The sequence below is a fragment of the Oncorhynchus clarkii genome, chromosome 5 (genome assembly GCF_045791955.1).
Source record: "Oncorhynchus clarkii lewisi isolate Uvic-CL-2024 chromosome 5, UVic_Ocla_1.0, whole genome shotgun sequence".
Lineage (NCBI taxonomy): Eukaryota > Metazoa > Chordata > Actinopteri > Salmoniformes > Salmonidae > Oncorhynchus > Oncorhynchus clarkii.
The window spans coordinates 59,144,677-59,170,564 of record NC_092151.1 but is presented as its reverse complement, the minus strand read 5'-3'; the positions used below and the strand labels follow the sequence as shown (position 1 = coordinate 59,170,564).

Below are 25,888 nucleotides of genomic sequence, written 5' to 3'. Positions count from 1 at the left end.
TAGAACAGTCCTAAAAAGGAACCTCTGTCAAACATGCTTGTTTTTCTGCATGACTGTGGACAGCAGCCTGGCCACAGCTCTGGCTCTAGGGCATTACAACACTTCACTAAGTCACAGAGTCCATTCATTGGTCTACACATCCTAGCATCATAGGAAAACAAAAGGCCAGAAGACAAAAACAGAGAACTAGGAATGTGATGGATAATGTTTTATTTATTCCATTTTAACAAACAGATGGACTTGAATCCCTCGTTCTGCTGGACCACAAGCATGTTATACATGCTGGGACCTCCTGGTTTTGTCTGCAAAAGAGACATCATTACATTTTAGTAATTTAGCAGACGTTCTTATCCATTCATAGGGGCGGCAGGTGGTTAGTGGTTAGCGCGTTGGGCCAGTAACCGAAAGATTGCTCGATCAAATCCCTGAGCTGACAAGGCAAAAATCTGTCGTTCTGCCCATGAACACGGCAGTTAACCCACTGTTCTTAGGCCGTCATCGTAAATAAGAATTTGTTTTGAACTAACTTGCCTGGTTAAATAAAACAATAAAACAAATCATCTAGCTAAATGAGACAACACATCACAATTGTATCATGCAATGTATCACACTTCGATTACTCATTCTGGGTTAAAGGGTGAGGTTTTTTGGGTGTTGTTGAGGGGCTGGGTGTAACAATATTGAGAAGAGAACAGTAAAAACAGTTGTGCTCCTGCAGTCAAACACGATTCATGTACAGAAGAATCGTTGAGAAGGAAGTGGTTGTGTAGTACAAGAGGAAAACACCATAGACTCATTTTTTTAACTTTTCACCTTTGAAAGAAAACAAATGTTGAGTTGTGCAACCAGTTGGATTACAGGTCTTAGTAGTGTCTTATCAGACCTGACTTTGACTCTAAACTCAAGCTACTTTACTGGTGTACAAAAACAGCACCAATACTCTGACTTGCATGGAATAAGGTACAAATCAAATCCTAGGCACTCAAAATAAATCTCAGACAGCCAAACACTGGGTGTGACAATTTGCCTGGTTGCACTTTTGAAACCGTTTCACTGACAAATCTGGAGCTTGTTAACTCATTTTGAAAGAGGTTAAAAGGCGTTTCAACAATAACTACAGTTGGGACTTAAGGTGTGATTATGACTACTGATTGTAACAGGGATTTTTGGTAACTGTCTATCACGTATTATACAGAAGTAGGATCTTCATTTATACCAGTTTGCTACAGAATAAAATAATCCTGCAGCAACAGGAAATAGGAATTATTATGTGGATTATAATTCATGGACATTTTCTGTAGGGATTGACACATTTTCTGCAGGGGAAAATCAAGTCTGAAATGTCAAAGTGGAAACTAGCTTCAAACTTCAGAAGCCTTCATAAACCTCAAATACACTACAAGTTTTAAATGTCCATTGTTTTCAGTAGGCATGTTATCAATAGCCGTTACAGTCAGTCGCAGTCAGACTTGGTGGAAATGGGCAGACCAGTTGTGACTCCACTACATTGTGGCAAGCATCTAAAGACTGACACGACTAATGGAACAGAATCTGTGAAGGCTTGAGGGAGGTGGACAGCAGAAGCCATTAAGGTCTTGTAGCTGTGATAGTGTCACTTTCCAGATCCTCACAGCAAAGGTTAACCAACCAAGACCATGTGATCGATGGCTACAAAAGACCGATGAGACCTGCGAACTATGTTCTATAGCAGTGCATGCTGTTGCCAAGCTCCCAGCTTTCGAATGAGAAAAACGTTCCCCTGCACACACACAAGGAGAGCATCCCGTGATTATATCATGGTTAACATACCATGGTTATATCACAGAAGTACTTGAACGCTAACATCACAGCATAATGAATACAAGACTGTGGATTGATGATGTCAGAGGTTAAGATCCTACAGTGAAGGACATTTGATACCATATAAACAGCGAGAAGATGGGGCCAAATACCTTTAACCATTTTAGATCAATACTGGAACAAGACGGAACAGGCTGCACAACACTGATCCAAGATAACACACAGCTAGACACTAGCTTAGCGACTAAGCCAAAAAATGCACAAACATACAGCAATGGCCCTCTGTGCCTGAGAGAGAACTGTGGCGATTCAACACTCCTCCAAGAGGAGTTAAGTCATTGCTTGTTTGCCAAGGTGAGGCAGATTAAGCATGCAGGGAAGAAAAAAGGCCTCTCTGCTTTCTATCAAAGAAGGAAAATAATCTCCTATCTGTGAATATTTCAGAAAGGAAACATTGATGGTTTCATAACCTCCTACGGTGTTCAAAGCCACACTCCTTGAAGCTAGTTTATGGAAGAGGTGCACCGTGCACAAGAAAATGTGTAGGTTTGCTGAATTTCCCACGCCAACAAGAGGAACTTTAGTGGCTATTTCAAAACTCCGAAAAATATCACATTAGATAAGAATCAACTTTGATTTGACCCCCTAATAAGTGATCAAAATGTAATAGGAATCAAGAAAGTATTGGGACTGGATTCTTGTTCTCCCGCATACAGGATAAAACACAAACTGAGTGTGTCATGAGTCAGCGAGCAAGGCCAACTGTTTAACATGTCTCCTGCCTCGTTTTGATTTCATCTCATTCACCTTATAAGGCCCTGACATTACAGGCCAATTTGGGGGCTTTATAGTCATAACAAACGTCAGTTACACCAGTAAGCATGACAGGACGGGTGTAGGCTACTCACTTTCATCTCTGGTGTGTTTTGACTTTTTAACTTCACGACCAAAACACACACATCACGGTGGCCGCCAGACATGCAACTACCACTTCACCAGACAGGTTGATTGAGTAGATCTTAGTGAAGTTACAGTAACACCATTAAGACAACGTCTCTCCTCTCCTCCTCTGTGTACAGTACTGTCCCCTGTCCCTTCATCCAGACAGTAAATTATCCCCTAATCACTGATCTGGGACGGGCTCTGCAACAGGAAAATACTGATGCGTTCTAGATGAAAGAGGAGACCAGAGCTATGAAAGCCCCCAGAAGCAGGGAAAAGAGCATGTTTGGCTGTTTGAAGTCATCAAATGATGACGTTGATGTGAGCAGTAATGTGAGGCTGAGGTTCGACTGCAGAAGCTGAGCGGCTGCCGTCCTCCACCCCCCCCCCCTCCTCCCCATCTAGAGACTGCGTAATTACCCCCACTAATAAAACTGGCTGTCTACTGGCGGCATGAAGGCAACACGGACGCCTAATTAATTGCTCAGAGGAACACCCACCACTTTAAACAGCGCTGCTACTGTAGTGACACAAGTTTGTGTGTGTGTGTGTGTGTGTGTGTGTGTGTGTGTGTGTGTGTGTGTGTGTGTGTGTGTGTGTGTGTGTGTGTGTGTGTGTGTGTGTGTGTGTGTGTGTGCGTGCGTGCGCAAACGTGTGGCATGTCCTGAGCATTCATTTTGCTTTCCTAATTTCTACGTCCACCATTGGCAGGCATGTTATTGGGACCTTCCACCGCTATACTTTGACTTGTCTGCAACCTCCATATCCTCTTTGCTGAGCCAAGGTTTCAGTTGAAACAGACTAGACGAGATTTGAATTCAGGGGAAATTTGGAAGGCTCGATTTCCAAATATGACTAGGCAGTGTTTTTAAGCATGATCTATAGATTGACACATCAAACACTAATAGCTCCAGATCTGCAAGTACCAGCATACATCTGTTCTATCAACACCAAAGCATGTTTAAATCTGGTTCTCACCCACAAATGTATTTAAAATCAATACGAAATATAACGTCCATACTCAGTATTTCAACTTTCCAGCTCATTCTCGGTTCTTTACCACACCAATTTATTTTGTTGGCATGTTGGATAAACCTATTGACCAGAGAAAGAAGAGAAGGAAGAAGATAATCTTTTAGGAGAAAGACAAGCAAGCATCCTGCCCCACAAAAAGAGATGCTTTCCTTTTTCTTACCAAAAGAGACAAACACAGACAGACTAACTGGTGCTTTACAGTTCCCAGGTTGTCATGTAGCACTGCTCCTACCCACTATTATACCAGGTCCAAATGTTCCATGGCTCAAAAACAATAACATGCCATTATGTGTGTGTTTGAAGCCCTAAAGCCACCCACCTGCAGCTCAGTCTGTTTTTATCCCATATGCTCCCTGTGTTTGGACTGTGAGACCACCCTGGAAAAATCTCCATTTACATTGTTACATTACCACGACATTGGATGTTTCCTGACCTGTGGCTATGGACTAGGATACCCACCAAGCAGTAAATTGCATGCAGTACCAAGATGGTCTTTGCATTCTCACCTAGGTCCTATACACTCTTAGAAAAAAGTGTTCCAAAACAGGAGAACCCTTTTTGGTTCTAGTTGGAACTCTTTTGGGTTCCATGTAGAACCCACTGTGGAAAGGGTTACACCTGGAACTAAAAAGTGTTATTCAAAGGGTTATCCTATGGGGACAGCCAAAGAACCCTTTTAGGTTCTAGATAGCATAAATTCTTCTACGTTTTGTCTCAAAACCACTAGCATAGCATACAATGCTCTCTCAATGGTGGTGAGTGTGGGTTTGTGGGAATAGAATACACCGTGTGCACCAACTCAACCATTGGTGTACTGATAATTCTGCTTTAAAGAACATTCAAATGATGCAAAAATGTATTTTATTTCTATAGGTAAAGTTCCTGTAAAGGTGTTCATGGCGGTTTCCTTCTTAACAGTGCATATTTGTGAATTATCTGGTAAACATCTATGTGCACGGAGTGTGAAGCGTTGGGCGTGTGTCAGAAAGCCAGAAAGCCTGCCCACCAAGAAAAGGGGCCTAGTTGTGAAACCCTTTCGTGGTTTGACAGACCACACATCCTGTATCTGCAGCTACACTGCAAACCAGGTCGCTCAAATCGCTGTTCGAAACACTGTTGTGTGCCGTGAAGAAGTGTGAAACGATGATACCAGAGGTTGCTTGGTCTGACCGAGCAGAGCTCAACCGCAGAGGCATCTGGATTCACCACTCACAGTGAAAGGCACAGGTTTAACAAGCGAGCCTCTGTCACAGTTTCATTTTCTTAGTTGGTTCCAACGGAACGCCAAACAAGATTAGTCCCTTTTTTTTTGTTGCACCGTTCAACTGTTTTGGATGACACAGCATGTCTCCACAGACTCTGTTTGCCTTTTGAGGTGCTATCTAGATCCGAAAAGGGTTCTTCGACTGTCCCCATAGGATAACCCTTTTGGTTCCAGGTAGAACCCTTTTGGGTTCCATATAGAACCCTTTCCACAGAGAGTTCTACATTAAACTCAAAAGGGTTCTTTCTGGAACCGAAAACGGATCTCCTATGGGGACAGCCGAAGAACCCTTTTGGAACCCTTTTTTCTAAGGGCGTAGTATGCTCATGAAAAAGACATTTACATGGATAGTTGGCTACAACCTGGCTTCAAATATTAGATATAACATCATCCATTTTAATCTGTTACATTCCTATTAGTATGACATGTTACGTTTGGTATGGTTACATAAGACAGAAGGTTACTTAGGCCAAAAATGGGAGGTTGGTCAGGGAGGATAGGTGGGACTAGAAACCATTTTCATTTTTGAATCACATCAAGGACTACTTACTACTTTTTAACTACTTTGCAACTTTATTTTTATTTATTTATTTCACCTTTATTTAACCAGGTAGGCCAGTTGAGAACAAGTTTTCATTTGCAACTGCGACCTGGCCAAGATAAAGCAAAGCAGTTCGACACATACAACAACACCGAGTTACGCATGGAATAAACAAACATACAATCAATAATACAGTAGAAAAATCTATATACAACATGTGCAAATGAGGTAGGATAAGAGAGATAAGGCAATAAATAGGCCATGTTGGCGAAGTAATTACAATATAGCAATTAAACACTTGAATGGTAAGATGTGCAGAAGATGAATGTGCAAGTAGAGATACTGGGGAGCAAAGGAGAAAGATAAATAAATAAATAAATAAATACAATATGGGGATGAGGTAGATTGGATGGGATATTTACAGATGAGCTATGTACAGGTGCAGTGATCTGTGAGCTGCTCTGACAGCTGGTGCCTAAAGGTAGTGAGGCAGGTAAGAGTCTCCAGCTCCAGAGATTTTTGCAGTTCGTTCCAGTCTTTGTCAGCAAAGAACTGGAAGGAGAGGCGGCCAAAGGAAGAATTGGCTTTGGGGTGACTAGTGAGATATACCTGCTGGAGCACCTGCTACGGGTGGGTGCTGCTGTGGTGACCAGTGAGCTGAGATAAGGTGGGGCTTTACCTAGCAGAGACTTGCAGATGACCTGGAGCCAGTAGGTTTGGCGACGAGTAGGAAGCGAGGGCCAGCCAAAGAGAGCATACAGGTCGCAGTGGTGGGTAGTATATGGGGCTTTGGTGACAAAACAGGTGGCACTGTGATAGACTGCATCCAATTTGTTGAGTAGAGTGTTAGAGGCTCTTTTGTAAATGACATTGCCGAAGTTGAGGATCGGTAGGATGGTCAGTTTTACGAGGGTATGTTTGGCAGCATGAGTGAAGGATGCTTTGTTGCGAAATAGGAAGCCGATTCTAGATTTAATTTTGGAATGGAGATGTTTGATGTGAGTCTGGAAGGAGAGTTTACAGTCTAACCAGACACCTAGGTATTTGTAGTTGTCCACATATTCTAAGTCAGAACCGTCCAGAGTAGTGATGCTGGACGGGCGGGCAGGTGCGGGCAGCGATCCGTTGAAGAGCATGCATTTGGTTTTACTTGTATTTAAGAGCAGTTGGAGGCCACGGGAAGAGAGTTGTATGGCATTGAAGCTCATCTGGAGGTTAGTTAACACAGTGTCCAAAGAAGGGCCAGAGGTATACAGAATGGTGTCGTCTGCGTAGAGGTGGAACAAAGAATCACCAGCAGCGAGAGCGACATCTTGGATGTATACAGAGAAGAGAGTCGGCTTGAGAATTGAACCCTGTGGCACCCCCATAGAGACTGCCAGAGGTCCGGACAACAGGCCCTCCCTTTTGACATACTGAACTCTATCGGAGAAGTAGTTGGTGAACCAAGCGAGGCAATCATTTGAGAATCCAAGGCTGTTGAGTCTGCCAATAAGAATGTTGTGATTGATAGAGTCGAAAGCCTTAGCCAGGTCGATGAATACGGCTGCACAGTAATGTCTCTTATCGATGGTGATATCGTTTAGGACCTACACTGATCTAAAATGAAACACAACATTAAACAATTTCAAAGATTTTACTGAGTTACAGTTCATATAAGGATATCAGACAATTATTTTTCCACTCCTCAATTGTCCAGTGTTGGTGATCGAGTGCCCAGTGGAGCCTCTTCTTCTTGTTTTTAGCTGATAGGAGTGCAACCCGGTGTGGTCGTCTGCTGCAATAGCTCATCCGTGACAAGGATCGACAAGTTGTACGTTCTGAGATGCCGTTCTGCGCAGTTATTTGTCTGTTTGTGGCCCAGCTGTTAGCTGGCATGATTCTTGCCGTTCTCTGAGCTGTTTTCGCCCACAGGGATGACTGGATGTTTTTTGTTTGTCACAACATTCTCGGTAAACCCTAGACGCTGTTGTGTGTGAAAAGCCCGGGAGGTTGGACGTCTCTGAGATACTGGATCCGGCGCACCTGGCAACAATGACCACACCACGCTCAAAGTCACTTAGGTCACTCGTTTAGCCCATGTTAACGTTCAACAGTAACTGGATGCCTGTCTACCTGATTTATATAGCAATCCATGGCCACATGACTCACTGTCTAGGAGTGCTCCATTTTCTTGAACAGGGGGAAATGTACCTAATAAACTGTCCAGTAAGTGTATATTAGAAGTGACCTAACTTGTTGTAGCTAAGTATAGATAGAAGTTGGCGAAGGCCGCAAACCGTGATAAGTCTAGTAACACACAGCGTCATGCAGCACAAGAGGAGGAGGAGTTGGTAAGATTTTAGTAGGATGGCAGTGGTGATTAAGGAGAGTGGGAACAGGTGTGGAGGCTCATTAGCGATGAGTTACAGCTGACGCTTGTTGAGGAGCTGCGTTCAAGGCAACTAGTTAAAAGTGTTGCAACAGGAGTAGAAGCTGATTGGCAATTAGTAGCAGCTGGTGATTGTTGAGTTGCTAGGGAGCTGCATTCAAGGGAACTAGTTAAAGTGTTGCGTTCAAGTCTGGTCCTCTCTCCTGAAATTCTTGTTCATTCTTAACACCACGTGTCAAACCTATTCCACAGAGGGCCGAGTGTCTGCAGGTTTTCACTCCTCCTTTGGTGTTGAGCAATTAAGGTCACTAATTAGTAAAGAACTCCCCTCACCTGGTTGTCTAGGTTTTAATTGAAAAGAAAAAAACAAAATCCACAGACACTAGACCCTCCGTGAAATGAGTGAGTCAAAACAAGAGTCAAAGTGTGATAGGCCTACCTCTGGTACGTCAAACTGAAAAGTGTCTCATTCATAACTTAAACAACAATCACCATGCTGCACACATAGGAGAACAAACTGAATGTACTTTAGAAGAGTTATATATTCAACCATTCTTGGAGGAAAATAGACGTCACATTTCTTTAAGTACTAAATTGCTATTAAAAGTCAATACGTTTTGGTTTATAAACCTTCATCTGGAGGCGATGCATACCAATACCAGAGGCATCACCAGAGATCTCCAGGCTTTAACAACAGTTTCCTCTTCACAAGGTACAGTAGCTGTGTTTGTGAAGGAAAGAATAACATGGGGGTGCCACACAAAGAGATGGGAAGCTCTATGGCTCATCCACATGTGTCCAACAGAAGTGTGTCTGGCCTTTAAAAATACTTAACTCTGGAAAAAGCACACCTATCTGATCCCAGTAAGGATGAGGAACACCATGAGCGTAGATTTTTCCCATGATGCCCTCCGAGCAGAGTATACTCCCAGAGACCCACCTGAAAGACATGGAATAACTCATTTAATGGTGGTAAGGGTTGGTGGTAAGGGTTGTTCCATTGGCTTTTACTTATGGTTTCTCATCCGATTCCCTGATTCTGTCTCTATGTCACCAAGGTTCCAATTCAATTCAGCCGTTATAAATCCTCAGATTCAAATTTGGGCATTTGAATCCGTTATGATACCTCACTTCGGGCTTAAATGACATAAACTGAGGGAAAAAAATGGATTGGCTGGAGTTTAAATGGAGTGGACACAAGCTATGATATAAGGTATTAAAGCATACCATTTTGAAGTGACACGGTTCACAGATATTGCTCAATTGAGCTTTATGACATGGATGGTGCAAAGAAATGTAAATATGTGAGTGCTTTCCATGGCAACAGGAAACAATCCCCTCCTAGTGAAACCTGCTTAGTGCTGACTACAGTGATACATCTTTGACAGAGGTTAATGTTGGCCAACATGTGGAGATAACTATATAAAAAAGAGACTTAATATACTTGAGGTAAAATAATACACTGTGAAATAAAGATCTATTTGAAAAATAAATAATAATAAAAAAATATATATAAATATATATATTAAGTACAGTAAACCACAATGAACATCCTTGTTATGACTTGCTCTTGACTTGTGGCGTTTTGACACGTATGAATACCTTGACGATAATAGGGATGACAAAGTAGGAAAATATTGTAATATCAAAGGATCTCTCAAGTAGCATTTGGAGGAGTATCCCACTAAAAGAATCAAGGAGTGTCGAAAAATTCCTCCTCCTCTGTGCCAAGGAATGTCTCCTTAAATTTGTGGATTGGTAACATCAGTTTTTTAGGTACAGAAATGCCATAGTGCATTACAAAGCAGTAATCGTACAATGGTGAGTTCAAAGTGGGAATAAAAAAAATAACCTGTGTTTGAGACCAGGCTATAATATTTATACAGCTGGCACAGTTTAAGGCGACATGTTCGAGTGTGTGCGAGTTTGCGGTCTGAGTTGTGTATAAAAACCCTGTGGCCTGCCTCTGCTTTAGAAACTCGACTCTGCATTGTAACAAGTCACTCTGTAATTCCCGCTCCTAAATAAAAAGGAAAGACTGTTTTTTGGCAGATCCTCCAGCAATCCTGTGGTTTCGAGACTTAGAACGGAGGGGAATCTAGAACGTTGAAATTACACGAACACTGCCAGGTTCAACTCCAAAACGTCTCAACCTAGGCTTATGATTTCCTATTCTAATGGTTGAAACCCTTTTGCTTTCAGATTCCTTGCTCCTCTTTGTACAATAAATACCCAGGTCCACAACATGGTATTGCCACAATGGCTGTCCAAAACAAAGTAATGAAGTTATTGCCTTTTGACTGGATCTCAGTTCTCTCTCCGGCCTTGAACTCAGCATCATGGAAAGGATCATATGAGGATCCCCAATTTCATGTGTTTGCAGTAACACCATAGCATGGCGTGATCATCACTATGGGAGGAGGTCACACAGAGAAACTGACTGACTCAGCCAAACACATCAGCAACACGGCCCCCAGGCATGATGGCAAGATGTCTTGAACTGGGCCTGAAAAAGTTCATACAGAACTTGTACATTGTTGACACGCAACTCTGAGAGCAAACATAAGGAAAACTGAAAAAGAGTAAGTCTGTCTGTTTTCATTACTTTAATAGAAGGCCCGTTTTCACCACACGAAAATAAAAACATTTCCAACAGCCAGGATTACGGTATGTATCTGTGGCGCAATAAGACCTGTATGATTTGAAGTGTTAACAGCTAATGAATTGCCTTATTCTCCCCAGTGAATAACCAAATCAATTAGACCCATATGGACTCCGTAAAACATGGCAATCTTGGAATAAGGCCTTTCGTGTTGTTCTGGCACATCCTGTTTTTTAAGAGGAGGAGATCTCTTTAGTGTGCAGCAAAAACAGACCTACACTGTACCCACTGGGCAAACACTGGTTGAATCAACGTTGTTTCCACATCATTTCAATGAAATTACGTTGAATCAACGTGGAATTGGCGTCTGTGCCCAGCGGGTAATGTTTATAAAAATGCCCCAGTGTTTCACTCAAGTTCCAACCAGATACACGTTTCTGCTCCTTCAGACGTGTTGTTAAATGGCCAAGCCTCCTGTTGAGTATGTAAACCCTCCTCCGGTACACTGTCAAATTATCTGAGCCTTTTAGAAATGTCCTCACACCTACTCACTACGTTAAGTGGCTTAATCCAGTAAAAATATACAGTGCCTTGCGAAAGTATTCGGCCCCCTTGAACTTTGCGACCTTTTGCCACATTTCAGGCTTCAAACATAAAGATATAAAACTGTCTTTTTTTGTGAAGAATCAACAACAAGTGGGACACAATCATGAAGTGGAACGACATTTATTGGATATTTCAAACTTTTTTAACAAATCAAAAACTGAAAAATTGGGCGTGCAAAATTATTCAGCCCCCTTAAGTTAATACTTTGTAGCGCCACCTTTTGCTGCGATTACAGCTGTAAGTCGCTTGGGGTATGTCTCTATCAGTTTTGCACATCGAGAGACTGAAATTTTTTCCCATTCCTCCTTGCAAAACAGCTCGAGCTCAGTGAGGTTGGATGGAGAGCATTTGTGAACAGCAGTTTTCAGTTCTTTCCACAGATTCTCGATTGGATTCAGGTCTGGACTTTGACTTGGCCATTCTAACACCTGGATATGTTTATTTTTGAACCATTCCATTGTAGATTTTGCTTTATGTTTTGGATCATTGTCTTGTTGGAAGACAAATCATCCAGAGTGATCATGGGCCTCTTGGCTGCATCTCTGATCAGTCTTCTCCTTGTATGAGCTGAAAGTTTAGAGGGACGGCCAGGTCCTGGTAGATTTTCAGTGGTCTGATACTCCTTCCATTTCAATATTATCACTTGCACAGTGCTCCTTGGGATGTTTAAAGCTTGGGAAATCTTTTTGTATCCAAATCCGGCTTTAAACTTCTTCACAACAGTATCTCGGACCTGCATGGTGTGTTCCTTGTTCTTCATGATGCTCTCTGCGCTTTTAACGGACCTCTGAGACTATCACAGTGCAGGTGCATTTATACGGAGACTTGATTACACACAGGTGGATTGTATTTATCATCATTAGTCATTTAGGTCAACATTGGATCATTCAGAGATCCTCACTGAACTTCTGGAGAGAGTTTGCTGCACTGAAAGTAAAGGGGCTGAATAATTTTGCACGCCCAATTTTTCAGTTTTTGATTTGTTAAAAAAGTTTGAAGTATCCAATAAATGTCGTTCCACTTCATGATTGTGTCCCACTTGTTGTTGATTCTTCACAAAAAAATACAGTTTTATATCTTTATGTTTGAAGCCTGAAATGTGGCAAAAGGTCGCAAAGTTCAAGGGGGCCGAATACTTTCGCAAGGCACTGTATATATATATCCCCTTTAAAAACGTAATACCATCAAATTGCTAACAGACATGAACATCCTTTAAAACATCCCAGAGTTAAACACTATAAAAGATTACATGAGGGACTTTTCGAACAGACCATATGTTGTTTTTGACCAATTTCACATATGAAACCACTCACTCAACTCAGGCTAACAGAGAATAGTTGCCTGTGGTGGCAATAATAGAGTAGAAAAGACATTGGCTGATTCATTTCCAACCTGTTCTCAGAATGGACCATACATATTCTATAAAACCATGAATACAGCACTGTATAACGGTAATGAACCCACCCATCCAGTGTAAAGCACTAGTATGCATGGAATTCTCTCTCCCCTCTCCTTCTCGCCCTCCCATTATGCTATTCTGTGTTTTGACACAGGCACACGGTCTCCAGCCTGCCTCAGTCACAGAAGAGGAATGTTTCTCTCTCTGTCTCTCTGCTGGCAGGTCGGAACCCCAGAGCATGACGGATTCCCCCAGGGACATAAAAATGTAAACAGGAGCAGCCAGTCTCGCACTTATCAGTGCCACTGTTTCAGACTGAGATACTCCGAGAGAGGTGATCTTTAACAAGGCCTGGAAGAGGCCCCAGCCGGCCGCTGAGACCCGCTCTCTCAGACTCTGTACATGTGCCAGAATTTTGGAGAAGAAAATTAATCCCCCCCCATTTTTTTCTTTTTTCCCTCTCGGAGCCTGGCCGTCTCAGCGCTATCGTTCCCTGATTCCCTTTGAATCGGCCCGCGTGTGAGCAGGATATGGAGCCAAGCGGGCTTCCTGCGTGGCCCGGAGAGGAAACGCTGTAATAAGCAAGGGGTGTGTGTTTAAAAATAACCCGCCTATATAAGAGGCGAGCAGGAGCCCACACACTCTCAGAACTCTCACTCGCTCTCTTCGGCACCGGCAGGGGCTCTCTGGCGCTCTTTCTCTGTCCAGCGCTCTCCGTCTCCCTCTCCCGAAAGCACACACGGAAAACGGGACAGCCTTCCTGCCGTGCGGAGGGAAGAGGAGAAGGGGAGCAGGTGTTTCCAAGAAGTTTAACAAAGACATAAAATATGCAATGTGGAGGCCCACTATATCCAAACCAGGCATTCATAACTCTCAGACAGGGAGAAATTCAGAGCTGTTTCAAATAAGAAATCAGGACACAGATAACATGATTCAGATAAGCCTCTTGGGAAAATACTTTCACATTGATCTCTTTTACTTTGTAGCCTACGAATAAAAGCTGAAGATGTACAGCAGCTAAGATAGTAGACCTGAGGGCTACAACTCCAGAGTTGTAAATCCTTGTCAAAACTATGGCATGGACACTGATTATCACATGTGTAAACTATCTAGCATTAGGAGGCAACCCTTTATTAAAACATGGATATCAACACTGACACAAAGTGACATCACGCAAAAACACACTCAGTCAAAATTGTTGGCCATGAAGGGATGAGTGGTGCTGCTGCCTTGGGACACTAAAGTGCCCGAAAGTATGTACACGATCATCAGTGAGGGCTATGTGGACAGATGCAGGTGGTTATACGCTATTTCACTTGAATGAGCCGCATCGTTTGGAAACAAAACACGGAGGACAGAGGAGATGGGACTCACTATTTAGGAAGATATATGTCTTCCACATTGATCGTACTATGACGTGCCAGGAAACTGCCTCCATGCCAGAGTTGTAAAGCACATGCTATAACCTCACATTCATATGGCGACCAACTGGGAAATAGTGTTCAACATGCTATCCATTAATAACTAATACAAAAGGCAGCGTCTGGGAAGTGAATTACTGTACATGGGAATGTACTTTTTATTGCCTGGGTAGGGGCGGTACATAAAAGTACTCAGCAGAGTATGTTATGTTCTCTTCAGTTGTGCCAAAGCGAAGCAAATAATTAGCTAGCAAAATGTATCCTCCATGACTACAGATACATTAACTTAGGATGGCACTTGAATTAAATATTTAGAACCACTCAAGGAGCCGTCCCTCTGAAAGTTATGAGCCTGCGTTAATATAGCACTACTCACACATAACCACTGAGTATTGAATTCCACCTAACCACCTAATCAGCAACAGTTGTGGCCTCTGTTTAGGTCATCTATCAGGGGTTGACCCACAGGGGCAGTGAATAGTTCATACCTGCTGTCTGATACTACTATGTCAGTGCTGCTGAATCACACCGTTCCCCTGTAGTCATACGAGTGGACTGCAGCCTATCGGGATTGGCTCTGTGATCTGCATCACTGAAATTCCATATAACCTAAACAAGTGGTCAGATATAAAAATGGTCTGACTGGACATCATTCTAAGGAAGCTAAAGGAAACTACAGTGGAAACCGTTGGGGAAAGCTGGTACCTGTACCTGTTAGCTATCAACAAAATGGATGATATCCATCTCTGAGCTCCTATAGTAACTTTCATGGATAGACATGAAAAAAAAGGGCAACATTCCGAGTAGCCCTATTTACTGCAATACTCTATTGTCATAGAGATGCCTGGACTTTGCGAGTCACTAATATGACTTCACATTACTGATGTTTCACATCAATCTAACCACTAAACCAATCACAAGGTTGAGGTGACCCGGGAGACGTGCAGTTTTCACCAACCCTCTCATACACTGGAAACAATGTCTGGCCGTCGAACAAACCGCTTCCCTTGCATAACCGCTCTGAATCATCAAACAAGGGGAAATAGGATAAGGATATTCTTCAATGCACTCTTACTAATGCGGGGGGGGGGGGGGCTGAAAGTGTAGAGAGGGGAGGTAGATGTGTAAATAGCTGCAGGTCTACTGGGGACGATGTTCATCCATTAGGCCTAGAGTTCCTGTAAGACACGGGCTCCGATACCTTTCTGTGCTGTGACCCACCGAGAGCCTTTAAAAAAAAAGAAAGTCCTACAAACGTTAAGATGAGCGGAACAATGTTTCTAGAATCTCGCCGAAGCTCAATAATCAGCCACGACTATGAAGTGGGTCCAGACAGGGGCCTTGAGTTCTTCCTGATCATACAATGTTAGGCAGGTACAAATAAAGGAAGCACACCAATTCTAGTTTAATCCAGTCTATTTTAGAACATTGTTGCGACACCTGACTTGATAGAAAGTCACAGTAGGCGCAAAATATGTTCTAATTATGTTGGCATGTCACACATGTACGAGCAGCGTATGTAAACCACATCATCCCAGATTTCCAACCTATAATTAATACACAGAAGGTACGGTGGCCTGAGGAAAGAACAGGTTGTAAAGTGCAGATTAAAGCCACACCCATGTTTCGTTATGTCCATGGTGGTTGTTCGCAATATAATTACTTGTGTAACTGCTGCTCCTTTCATGCTGTGGGATACAGTTGTATCCGACAATCAGATCATATCCATATGGCTTGTAATCCCTTTTCTCATTTGTTGACAGACTTTATGAGGATTTTCATCCATGGTCGGCTGTATTTAGGGTTATTTCAACTGAGGAACAGCAGCGGTAACGTGCATGTTTTGGTAACTGGTTAGTTGTGAACTCTCTCAAATAAATATGAATATAGTCAGACGTTTGCTAGAGCCCAACTGTGAAATGCCAACCGGTTAGCCAAGTTGTACTGGCACAAAGGAACCAAAATTAGTACCAGTGCTTTGGCAATTTAATTGAGGTTCAACAGATAAACAGGCAAATAAAACATTAATGGTGGTGGTTACTGCTTGTAGACTTCATGGCATCGGAATGACCATATTTGGTTGGCTGACTAGGGAAGCTCAGATGAATCATTACATGGCCTTTATGGTTAAGACCCAGAGGGATATGAATTATGTAAGGTGGATGATAAGGTAAGCCTATTCATGTACTTCCCTTCCCCAACTACTATGTAAACACACAAACAGATAGAAAGTGAGAATGGTTTTGACACATGCACACAGTTGACACTTCACAGAAATAAGAAACAAAACACTTCAGTTCCATTGTGAGAAAAGAAAGGTATCATTCGGGTGCACCTGCAACTAGCAGTGCACTATTATGAATGTAACAACATTGGCAGTATCAATTGTCAAGCAGTGAGGACTAGGACATTTGGATAACAAAATGAATGTCCACATCCTACACAGTGCATGCCATTTGAGGATGATATTTGCAGTTTGCCTTATCCTTAACTGAAGGCTGTTTGTGAAACTGGCGCAAGAGACCCGATACCAGCGTGAATACCTCGCTGGACAAAGCAGGCTCAGCAGCCGCTCATTCAGCCTCATTATTTGCACCTGAATGGGGCTTCCTAGAGGCTAAACGCTTTTTGTGGCGCGTGTTTACGGGAGAGTTTGAAAGAGTGAAAATATTCAGATGTAGGCATACTTGGCGCCTGGTGGCTGCAGCGTTGTTTAAAGCCTGCTGCGCTGGGTGACTGGGTTTCTCACAAGCTGATGATACGCAAATGAGCTGAAGAGGAGAGAGATGAGTTGGTCAGGTGATGGGAGAGCCAACTGATCTGCCAAATGAAAGGTGTACGAAGGTCTATGATAAAAGGAATATGTGGTTATATTTATATATATATGTATTTTGAGATGTTTTACACGAAGTGTAATCATATAACAACTTTTCCATATAACAACTCTCCATATAGCCTATCCTGTAATCACACTCCATTGGTCTACAACTGAGAGGACAACGCACTGTTTCCAACGTCTCCATAACCTATCCTGCAGTATATCTCTTTCAACACGGAGTGCGTTATGCTCTATGCTGCTCGGAGAACTACCCTGCATGCGCCTTGGACATGTCTTTCATGTGTGTTTGGAGATAAAAACGTGTGTTTTGTTTTTTGTGTATGAGGATTTTATCGGGTTGAAGGAGAAGGTATGTAATGCATTGGGATGTACTAATATTAGCCTATATTGAAATACAACGCGTAATATTTGCGTAATATTTCATCCAAAATGCGTAACTTTGACTCTCGTACCGTGCGTGCATCTTTCGGTATAGTTACCCTATTCGTAAGGTGTTAATTGCTTACTCTTCTTTTTTTCAAGGGGGCGGACTTTGCCAGGCGCAGCATTACGGTTATACTTGTTAAACTCGTTTCTGTGCAGGAGGGGCTTGTATAGAGGTGTCTTTAAAGCTCGCACGAGCGCAAGAGGAAAAGCAAAGAGACTACAAGCGCTCACTGGGCTCACTGGCTTTATATAGGGCTAAATTTAGGGACGTGTAGTGCGTGTTTCCGCCGCTTCGTACAATTGGTCCAGCTTTTCAGCTACAATATTTATAAGGTATAGGAACTCCTACCAATCAAACTTTCACATGACTCTGAAACAGTACTTGAAGTGAGAAGTAGGGGTTTATACTACTACAAATAGTTTATCGTGTGGACTCCAGTCTACATCGCGTTTGCTAATATTCTTAGACAGAAATAACGTTTTTTATTCAAGAAAATTACAACGTATGGAAATGGCCTTAACCGGGACCATTTTACCATCCATCGCTACATTTGCGAACCAAAAGGAAAAATGCTGGGAAAATGTAAGTATATTGGATGATCAATTTAGAGATGTTTGTTGGTTGTTTTACATGTTGTTGGTCAATTTATGTAATAATAAAGAAATAGCATTTCAGTACAGATGTAGAATCAACCCATATTTGTTGGTGAAGTTTGGCAATTAAACAGTTGGCCGAAATCTATAGAGAGTTTTATTTTGTTATATTATAATTTCACTAATGGTATCCTTTATTATTTCAGAGGTGGAAGGGAGAGATGGACAGGCCTGTGCATTCCAGCTGTGCTGTGGTGGAGAGCATGGACAACTGCATGGGCAGAAAAGATGAAGAAGAGCTCGATAAATTCCTGGATCTGGAGTTTATTCTCTCTAACTCCACGGGCACAGACAGCAACACTCCATCCTCCGGGACGGGAGTAGAGTACAGGCTAGGAGAGCAGAACAACATGTATCACTCCGGGATGCAGTCTACCTACCCGCTGCCCGAGATGAGCAGCCCACCTCCACCTTACAACAGCCTGATGGCTGAGCTCCTGCGCACTGAGCTTGACAGCAGCTTCTGCCACCAGCTTTCCGGCAACAGCATCCATGGGAGATTTCTAGTCAGTTCCTCTGCCTTCCCAAATCAGGACTTTGTAGACAACATCAAGGTCGAGCCGTCCATGGACAGTTACGGACCGCTTATGGGCATGGTGCCACAGAGCTGCCCAAAGATCAAGCAGGAGGGGAACGTTTCGTGCATGATGTCCTTCGAGCAGCCGAGACTAGCCAACTCTCCACAGGCTGCGGGGAACATGACACCACCTCTCAGCCCAGACGACCTGATGAGCTCCGAGTGTCAGCCCCAGATGTGCCACTCCATGACTTTCCCCCAGAGCTACCGCTCCGCAGCGGGATACCCTCACTCTCACCCGTCCCAACAGATGCAGCTCCCGTACCAGAGCGCACACCAGTTCGGGATGTATGAAGACGGAATGGGTATGCAGCCCACCAACCAGAGAGTGCTACTCACTCCACCGTCCTCCCCGCTGGAGATGATGGACTCAAAGCCAAAGAGAGGTCGGCGCTCCTGGCCAAGGAAGCGCACAGCGTCTCACACATGCACTTTCGCTGGATGCGGGAAAACCTACACCAAGAGCTCGCACTTGAAAGCGCACCACAGAACGCACACCGGTAAGGAATATTCCTCATTTTCTCTTTATGCTTATTGCAAACTTGAACTACTTGGCTCTACGTGTTGCAAAGAACTGCGTTGTATGTCAGTATACTTATGGTCTTTTCCATTGTGTAATTCAACAGGTGAAAAACCATACCATTGCAGTTGGGAGGGTTGTGGCTGGAAGTTCGCCCGCTCCGACGAGCTGACACGCCATTTCCGTAAGCACACTGGCCACAGGCCGTTCCAGTGCCACCTGTGTGAGCGCGCCTTCTCCAGGTCCGACCACCTCGCGCTGCACATGAAGCGACACATGTGAGAAACCACATACGATTGAGGACTATACCAAATGAACCAAGAACAACATCAAGAAAGATGTCTCCAAAATATGTATTTCGTATTTTAGTTTATTTAAATTTGTGGGGGGGGGGGGGGGGGTAATAGGAAAACAGCATGAGAACATAAAACGTGGTCCGACTTGACCAATTAACGAATTCTATATACAAATACTATTTTTGAAAAATGTAGCTGGTACTACTTGTTATTTTTTATCGAATAATATTTCTATAAAAGGCTTTAAACATGCATTACACGATGTTTGCATTTGTGAATTCAAGTCAACATATGAGGCTGGCCCTATACACCTCTGACGCAACTGGAATCTGACAATTACATTGTTTAACATGATGTGTTTTGATAGTCACGATAGTGCCTTCTAATATCTATATGCATCCTACGAGTGCCATATTTTCTAATGGCAAAAAAAAACAAAGTTTATGTAAGTGTTATAACTGTAAACAGAACATGAAATAAGCTTTAAGACAATGTTTTGATCAAAACTGCCTTCCAGTCTTCAGAGGCTAGAATTGAATGTTCTGTGTGTGCATTTATCTGTTGAATAACATTTGATGTCAGGGTCTTTAAAACTATGGAAATAGTTGTCCATCTCAACATGACAAAGGGCTAAACGTCTTGTGACTTAAAACTGTTCTGTTTGGTTTTCTGAGTAAATGTATTAATGCCATGTAAATACATTTTTATATAATGTAAATAGTTTATTCTAATGTACATATTAAACTAATTGAACAACATTATTCTTGACTTTGAGTGAAATACTTGTGGCTTTCTGTCTATTATCCTGACAAAGGAAAACGGAACAGCCCTGACATCTGTGTATCATCATCACACCATACTGTAACATCACACCAGTCAACCATACTTCCTGTATCTTTACATCAACCATAAGCTATAGTTGTCCCTGTGTGAATGGCTTGCCAGCTATCCTATAGGCCAGTTCAGGCCTGAGCAGTTTACAATATAAATGTGAGTGTAATGTTTTCCATCTGTCACAGGGCCACTGCCAGAGTCTTGTGGCTCATACAGCCTATAAATACAAACATTACATTTACATAATTACAGAGACTTAATATAGATGTCCCCTCTCTGGGTCTGGGCACAGGGGCACGCCGCACTGAAAGAGAAAGGAACCCTAGTCCCTGCCTCAATGAGAAGAACCAATGGGACGGGGTGGAAAGTTCAGTGGGGCTTAGAAGAGAGTGACACGAAGGTTATGCATCTGTTAGCCTGGATTTGAGTCTCACAATGAATGTACTTGTTACTTAAATATTCCATAGAATCAAACCTTTCACTTCAAGTAGCCTCTGAGTTAAGGCTCCGTTGTCTTATATCAATGTTGATAAAGCATGAAACAGTAATGAGCAGCTATCACTTAAACATGGTTGCACATTCTTCAAAGTGCATTTTTAAGTTGGTATGCTATCCAAAAAACAAAGCACCTCCACTCTGGAAGGAGCAAGGAGTTAAAATCACATGAAGTGGCCCAGAGTACAACAACATTTTACCCATGATCCATCTCTTAATCAGGGGCCTTCAGCCTGTGTATTTGGGTCACATGACAACATTCCTGCACAATAAGTCAGGTGTAGTTAGGTGCCTTCAGAATAAACGCTTCTTTACTGTGTTATGGGCCTAATTATGTACTTTGGCTATGTATAAAACAGGCAGAGCGAGAGAGAGAGAGAGAGAGAGAGAGAGAAGAGAAATGGGCAACCTTTGTGAACTGACAAGCTCACAACAATGTCTCTACATTGGCTCGATGGGGAAGCATAAAAGACAACTTTTTCTTCAAGTGTTACAACTTTTTAGGGACCGAATCATCTTCTGGGTGCCCGTGCCAGTTTAGAGAAAAGAGGAAGTAGGAGTGCCACTATGATTAGCCAATTTACTCAAGTGAAAAATCAAACATTCTCATTTCACTTTTTGCTCAGTGTAATAATAACATCTAGAAGCGAGTGTGGGAAGATTGAAGTGTGAGTTAGGGGACAGAGGTCATGTATCCATATGGTTAATGCATTCGGTCATCCATGCAAGCTGTCTATCTATAAACAAACAAGAAAAGAGTGTGTATTCCACAGGCTTTCATTGCTATCTGGTTTCCCCTTTAGATGTCTCAAATTACAGGCTTACAAAAAGGAATTTCCTTCATTACAATATGTTTACATCTATTCCACATCACATATACAGCACATCATTGTCATTCAGAATTATCTCTGAATCTGATCTAACGGATGGTGTTTTTCGAAGTGCATGCCTTGCTTTTGAAACTCCTTTCGCCACAATAACACTCAAGTTACTCTGCTCCAGATTCAGCCGAAAATGTATCTGTATCTCTTAGTACGAAACCATTCATAACACACAGTGTTCACTGGCTCTTTGCCATGGCACACCTGAAACTGCATGCTAGAAATCAAAATCAAAGAACATTTACAGAGCCAAGAGGCACGAATGCTGTTATGATCTTTAGGGTTGGTGTATCAGAGCTGTTCCTCTAGTGATAAGTACTGTTCTAAAAGGTCAAAGTAGGTGATTGTCATAGTTTTAGGACTATACTAATGTTACCATCCTTATGTGCAGATGTACAGGTAACTGCCAAAATAAAGGAAACACCAACATAAAGTATCTTGGGACACCACGAGCCAGAACAGCTTCAATGCACCTTGGCATAGATTCTACAAATATCTGGAACTCTATTGGAGGGATGCGATGCCATTCTTCCACAAGAAATTCCATCATTGGTGGTGGAGAAACTCTGTCTCAGGCACAGCTTCAGAATATCCCATAAGTGTTCAACTGGGTTGAGAACTGGTGACTGAGACGGCCATGGCATATGGTTTACATTGTTTTCATTCTCATCAAACCATTCAGTGACCACTTGTGCCCTGTGGATGGGGGGCATAGCCATGGTGGCCAAAATAATGGCCTGCCCAGCATTGTTATACACAACCCTAAGCATGATGGGATGTTAATTGCTTAATTATATCAGGAACCACACCTGTGTGGAAGCACCTGCTTTCAATATACTTAGTATCACAAGTGTTTCCATTATTTTGGCAGTTACCTGTATGTAGGCCTATTTAAAGTTGTTTTATATTAGGTATACTTTAGTCTGAAGTGAGCACTTTCAGAATTTCTGCCAGGTCAGAGAAACTATCCATAAACATGGTTGGCTGCATTTAGCTGCAGTTTATCATGCATATATGCTGCTTTACACAGAGTATCTTCATAAGCAACAGCATAATTGTATACAATTCTACAGGGGATGGTTCCATAAAAAAAGGTCAACAAAGTAGTAAGTCCATAGAGAGGACATGGAGAAGGCAGCTTTCTAAAGCTCTACAGCACAAGCTATAGACATATGTTTGAGTTTTATAAAGCTCGGAAAGGGGGAAAGAGCATTGAGTGCTGAAAATGAAGGGTGAGTGAGTGAGTCAAATAAGATGTTATTTGTCACATGCTTCTTAAAACAACAATTGGTAGACTAACAGTGAAATACTTACGGGCCCTTGAGTGAGTGAGTGAGTGTGTAGAGATCACTATCACAGCTGGCCTCCAATGGGCAACCAAGCACACACACATTTCAGTTTCCAGTAATGACGATCGACAGTATATTCACCAAGACTCTGAGGAACACGATAGTCCTGGCCTCCATACTCAATGTGAAGACCCAACATCTCATATTGACATCCTGTCTGAGTCAAATGTACAACATCAATCATACCAGGAAAGAGTTTATCTCAGTGGATTCCTAGACTTCACGGCAGCCAAGGGCCATTTACCACATGGGGAAAAGTGGGAATGTCATGGGATGAGTACACCACCTACTGGAGCTGTTTGGAAGCTCCTCGGTGGAAGACACTCATCCGGTCTATGGAGGAACAACATGGATTAACTTTGGCACTGGCTAAAGACAGGCCTTTGTAGAGTGATACTACATGTAGAGTGAAGGAGTTGGGTCTTTTCCCAACAGACACATGACATGATGGGTCACCTTTCCTGAGGATCATTATGCGCTTGAGGTCGGAAATATACAATTCCGTTTGCAAGGCACTTGATGTATACAGTATGTTTATATTCATTGATATATGTTAATGTCTCGGTTCATTTGATAGAAATGTATACATTAAGGACACATTACATAAAAACATACATACCAACATCAGCTTAGTTAAATGGTAAACATCTCCCCTCGCCAGCTGCATGTAGGCCTAGTATTGCTTCAGTGCATAGACCAAAAGATAGATTTAAGATAAGATAAGCGTCAGACTATGAATTACATGGAGTGAGAGAGTACTCAGAGGGTCAATCTGGACTGTTTTAGCCAGCATTCCTCCCCTGACAGTCAGTCCTATTGAGTTTGTTTTTTTCCACAACATCCCTGGGGCAGCCCTGCTCTGGAGCAGCAAGCCCCATTCTCTCCCTCACAACAGCTGATTAAATAGACTAGGCTAAGGGGACTGGAACTGCTGCTCCTGCTCCTGAGGACCAGGGCTAATTATCTATTAACTATAGCAGATTGGTTACAGGAGGGGTGGTTCTCTTAATTGTTTTCCTAGCCATTCCGAGTTCTTGGAGCTGAGGCCGAGAAACACTATGGCCACCAGCTAGCTAGCTGTCAGAGAGTTGGGGTCTCAGTGTATCAGCCCCAGCAGGGTGAAGGTCCCCTTACAGATACCTCTGACAGCTAAGGACCCCCAACTCCCCTAAGGGTGTGTGTGTGTGTGTGTGTGTGTGTGTGTGTGTGTGTGTGTGTGTGTGTGTGTGTGTGTGTGTGTGTGTGCACATGTGGAGTGTAAACATTCTCGAACATCATGAGGCATTAAACTAGCACCCCAAGCTCCTCCACAGCTGGGAAGGAATATCCTATTATTTCCCCGAAATCTCTTTAAAAAGGGGGGTGTGGTGCCACTATTTGCCTGGTGAAAACACTTGTGTTGAAATATGCTGCTAGTGACAACATGACTACATGTGCAACCTTTCTGCTCATAAAATGTCAAGTGCTTGCTAAGAAAACATGTCAGTTCAGTCACTCTCTTGGTAAAAGTAAATGTCAACACTAGTAAATACCCGAAAAAGAACGCACAAATATGGATACAAACACTGAAGGGACAATTTGTGAGGCGATCATATCTTCAATAAGTCTCCATGACCCATTTTCCTCCTTAAAAGCAATGGCCATTTCATTTCCACACTAGCATTAACATAAGGTAAATAAAAACGTACCTAGGAATTTCCTGTTATTTCATACGGACACAGTTAACATTCCGAACACAGGACTTGCTTAGGTTTCAAGTAATATGTCCAAAAATGTAGTCTGTTGACGCAGAATTATTTTCACACTTGCAGCTGTATCCTTGAAATATAGACGACTGTAATTCACTGCACATTTTACTGCCTGGTGTTGCTTTTTGGCAGGTCTGGCGTTTGGGGGACCATCAATGAGCATCTTGTCTGGAGCTTCAGATGTAGTATTTAGTAGTTTGAGGGAGTCTTAATTCAAAAGGTCAGGAAGTATGAACCAACACACCCGGGGGGGGTAAATAAAGTCTATGAACCTTTCGTTTGTTTATGTAGATTTACTGTACATACTGGTACTAGATCATAGCAGACTGAGGTTGACATGAAACAGCAACCATTGGAGTCATATTTAAGGCTTTTATTATTTATTATGGATCCCCATTAGCTGTTGTCAAGGCAGCAGCTACTCTTCCTGAGGTCCAGCAAAATTAAGGCAGTTTATACCATTTTAAAAACATTACAATACATCCACAGATTTCACAACACACTGTGTGCCCCACTCCACTACTACCACAGATCTACAGTACAAAATCCATGTGTACGTCTATATATAGTGCATATGTATCATTCAAATCAAATCAACGTTTATTTGTCACGTGCGCCGAATACAACAGGTGTAGGTAGACCTTACAGTGAAATGCTTACTTACAGGCTCTAACCAATAGTGCGGAGGGAAAAAAGTATGTGTGTGTGTGTAGGTAAGTAAAGAAATAAAACAACATCATGTGTGTGTACTTATGTGACTATGTTTGTGTCCCCACTGTTCCACAAGGTGTATTTTTATCTGTTATTTAAAGTAAACTTTACTCCTTGCATCAGTTACTTGATGTAAAATGAGTCCCATGTAGTCATGGCTCTATGTAGTACTGTGCACCTCCCATAGTCTGTTCTGGACTTGGGGACTGTGACGAGACCTCTGGTGGCATGTCTTGTGGGGTATTCATCAGTGTCCGAGCTGTGTGCCAGTAGTTCAAACAAACACCTCGGTCGATTCAACATATCAATACCTCTCATAAATACAAGTAGTGATGAAGTCTATCTCTCCTCCACTTTGAGCCAGGAGAGATTAACATGCAAATTATTAATGTTAGCTCTCTGTGTACATCCAAGGACCAGCCGTGCTGCCCTGTTCTGAGCCAATTGCAATTTTCATTTTTGTGGCACCTGACTAACTTATTCCTTGCCATCTACTCTGAAACTAACTGCAGATTTTTGTTAAGTGTTAAGGGTAATTTCAGTCACTGTAGTAGCTGGCATGTATAGTGCTGAGTCA

At 42.5% G+C, this 25,888-nt stretch overlaps 1 protein-coding gene across 1 annotated transcript; it reads left to right on the top strand.

Moving 5' to 3' along the window:
• The first annotated feature begins 17,052 nt into the window (after window positions 1-17,052).
• LOC139409109 (Krueppel-like factor 2) lies at window positions 17,053-20,054 on the top strand. Its single transcript, XM_071153829.1, has 3 exons — window positions 17,053-17,829; window positions 18,047-18,977; window positions 19,104-20,054. The coding sequence occupies exons 1-3, from the start codon at window positions 17,752-17,754 to the stop codon at window positions 19,277-19,279; spliced, it is 1,185 nt and encodes a 394-aa protein (XP_071009930.1). The 5' UTR covers window positions 17,053-17,751; the 3' UTR covers window positions 19,280-20,054.
• Window positions 20,055-25,888: the final 5,834 nt, after the last annotated feature.

Coding starts and splice junctions, on each gene's coding strand:
- LOC139409109 (XM_071153829.1), top strand. CDS start 17,752: ATGGAAATGGCCTTAACCGGGACCATTTTACCATCCATCGCTACATTT. Junction 17,830..18,046: donor AGGAAAAATGCTGGGAAAAT/GTAAGTATATTG, acceptor TTATTATTTCAG/AGGTGGAAGGGAGAGATGGA. Junction 18,978..19,103: donor GCACCACAGAACGCACACCG/GTAAGGAATATT, acceptor GTAATTCAACAG/GTGAAAAACCATACCATTGC.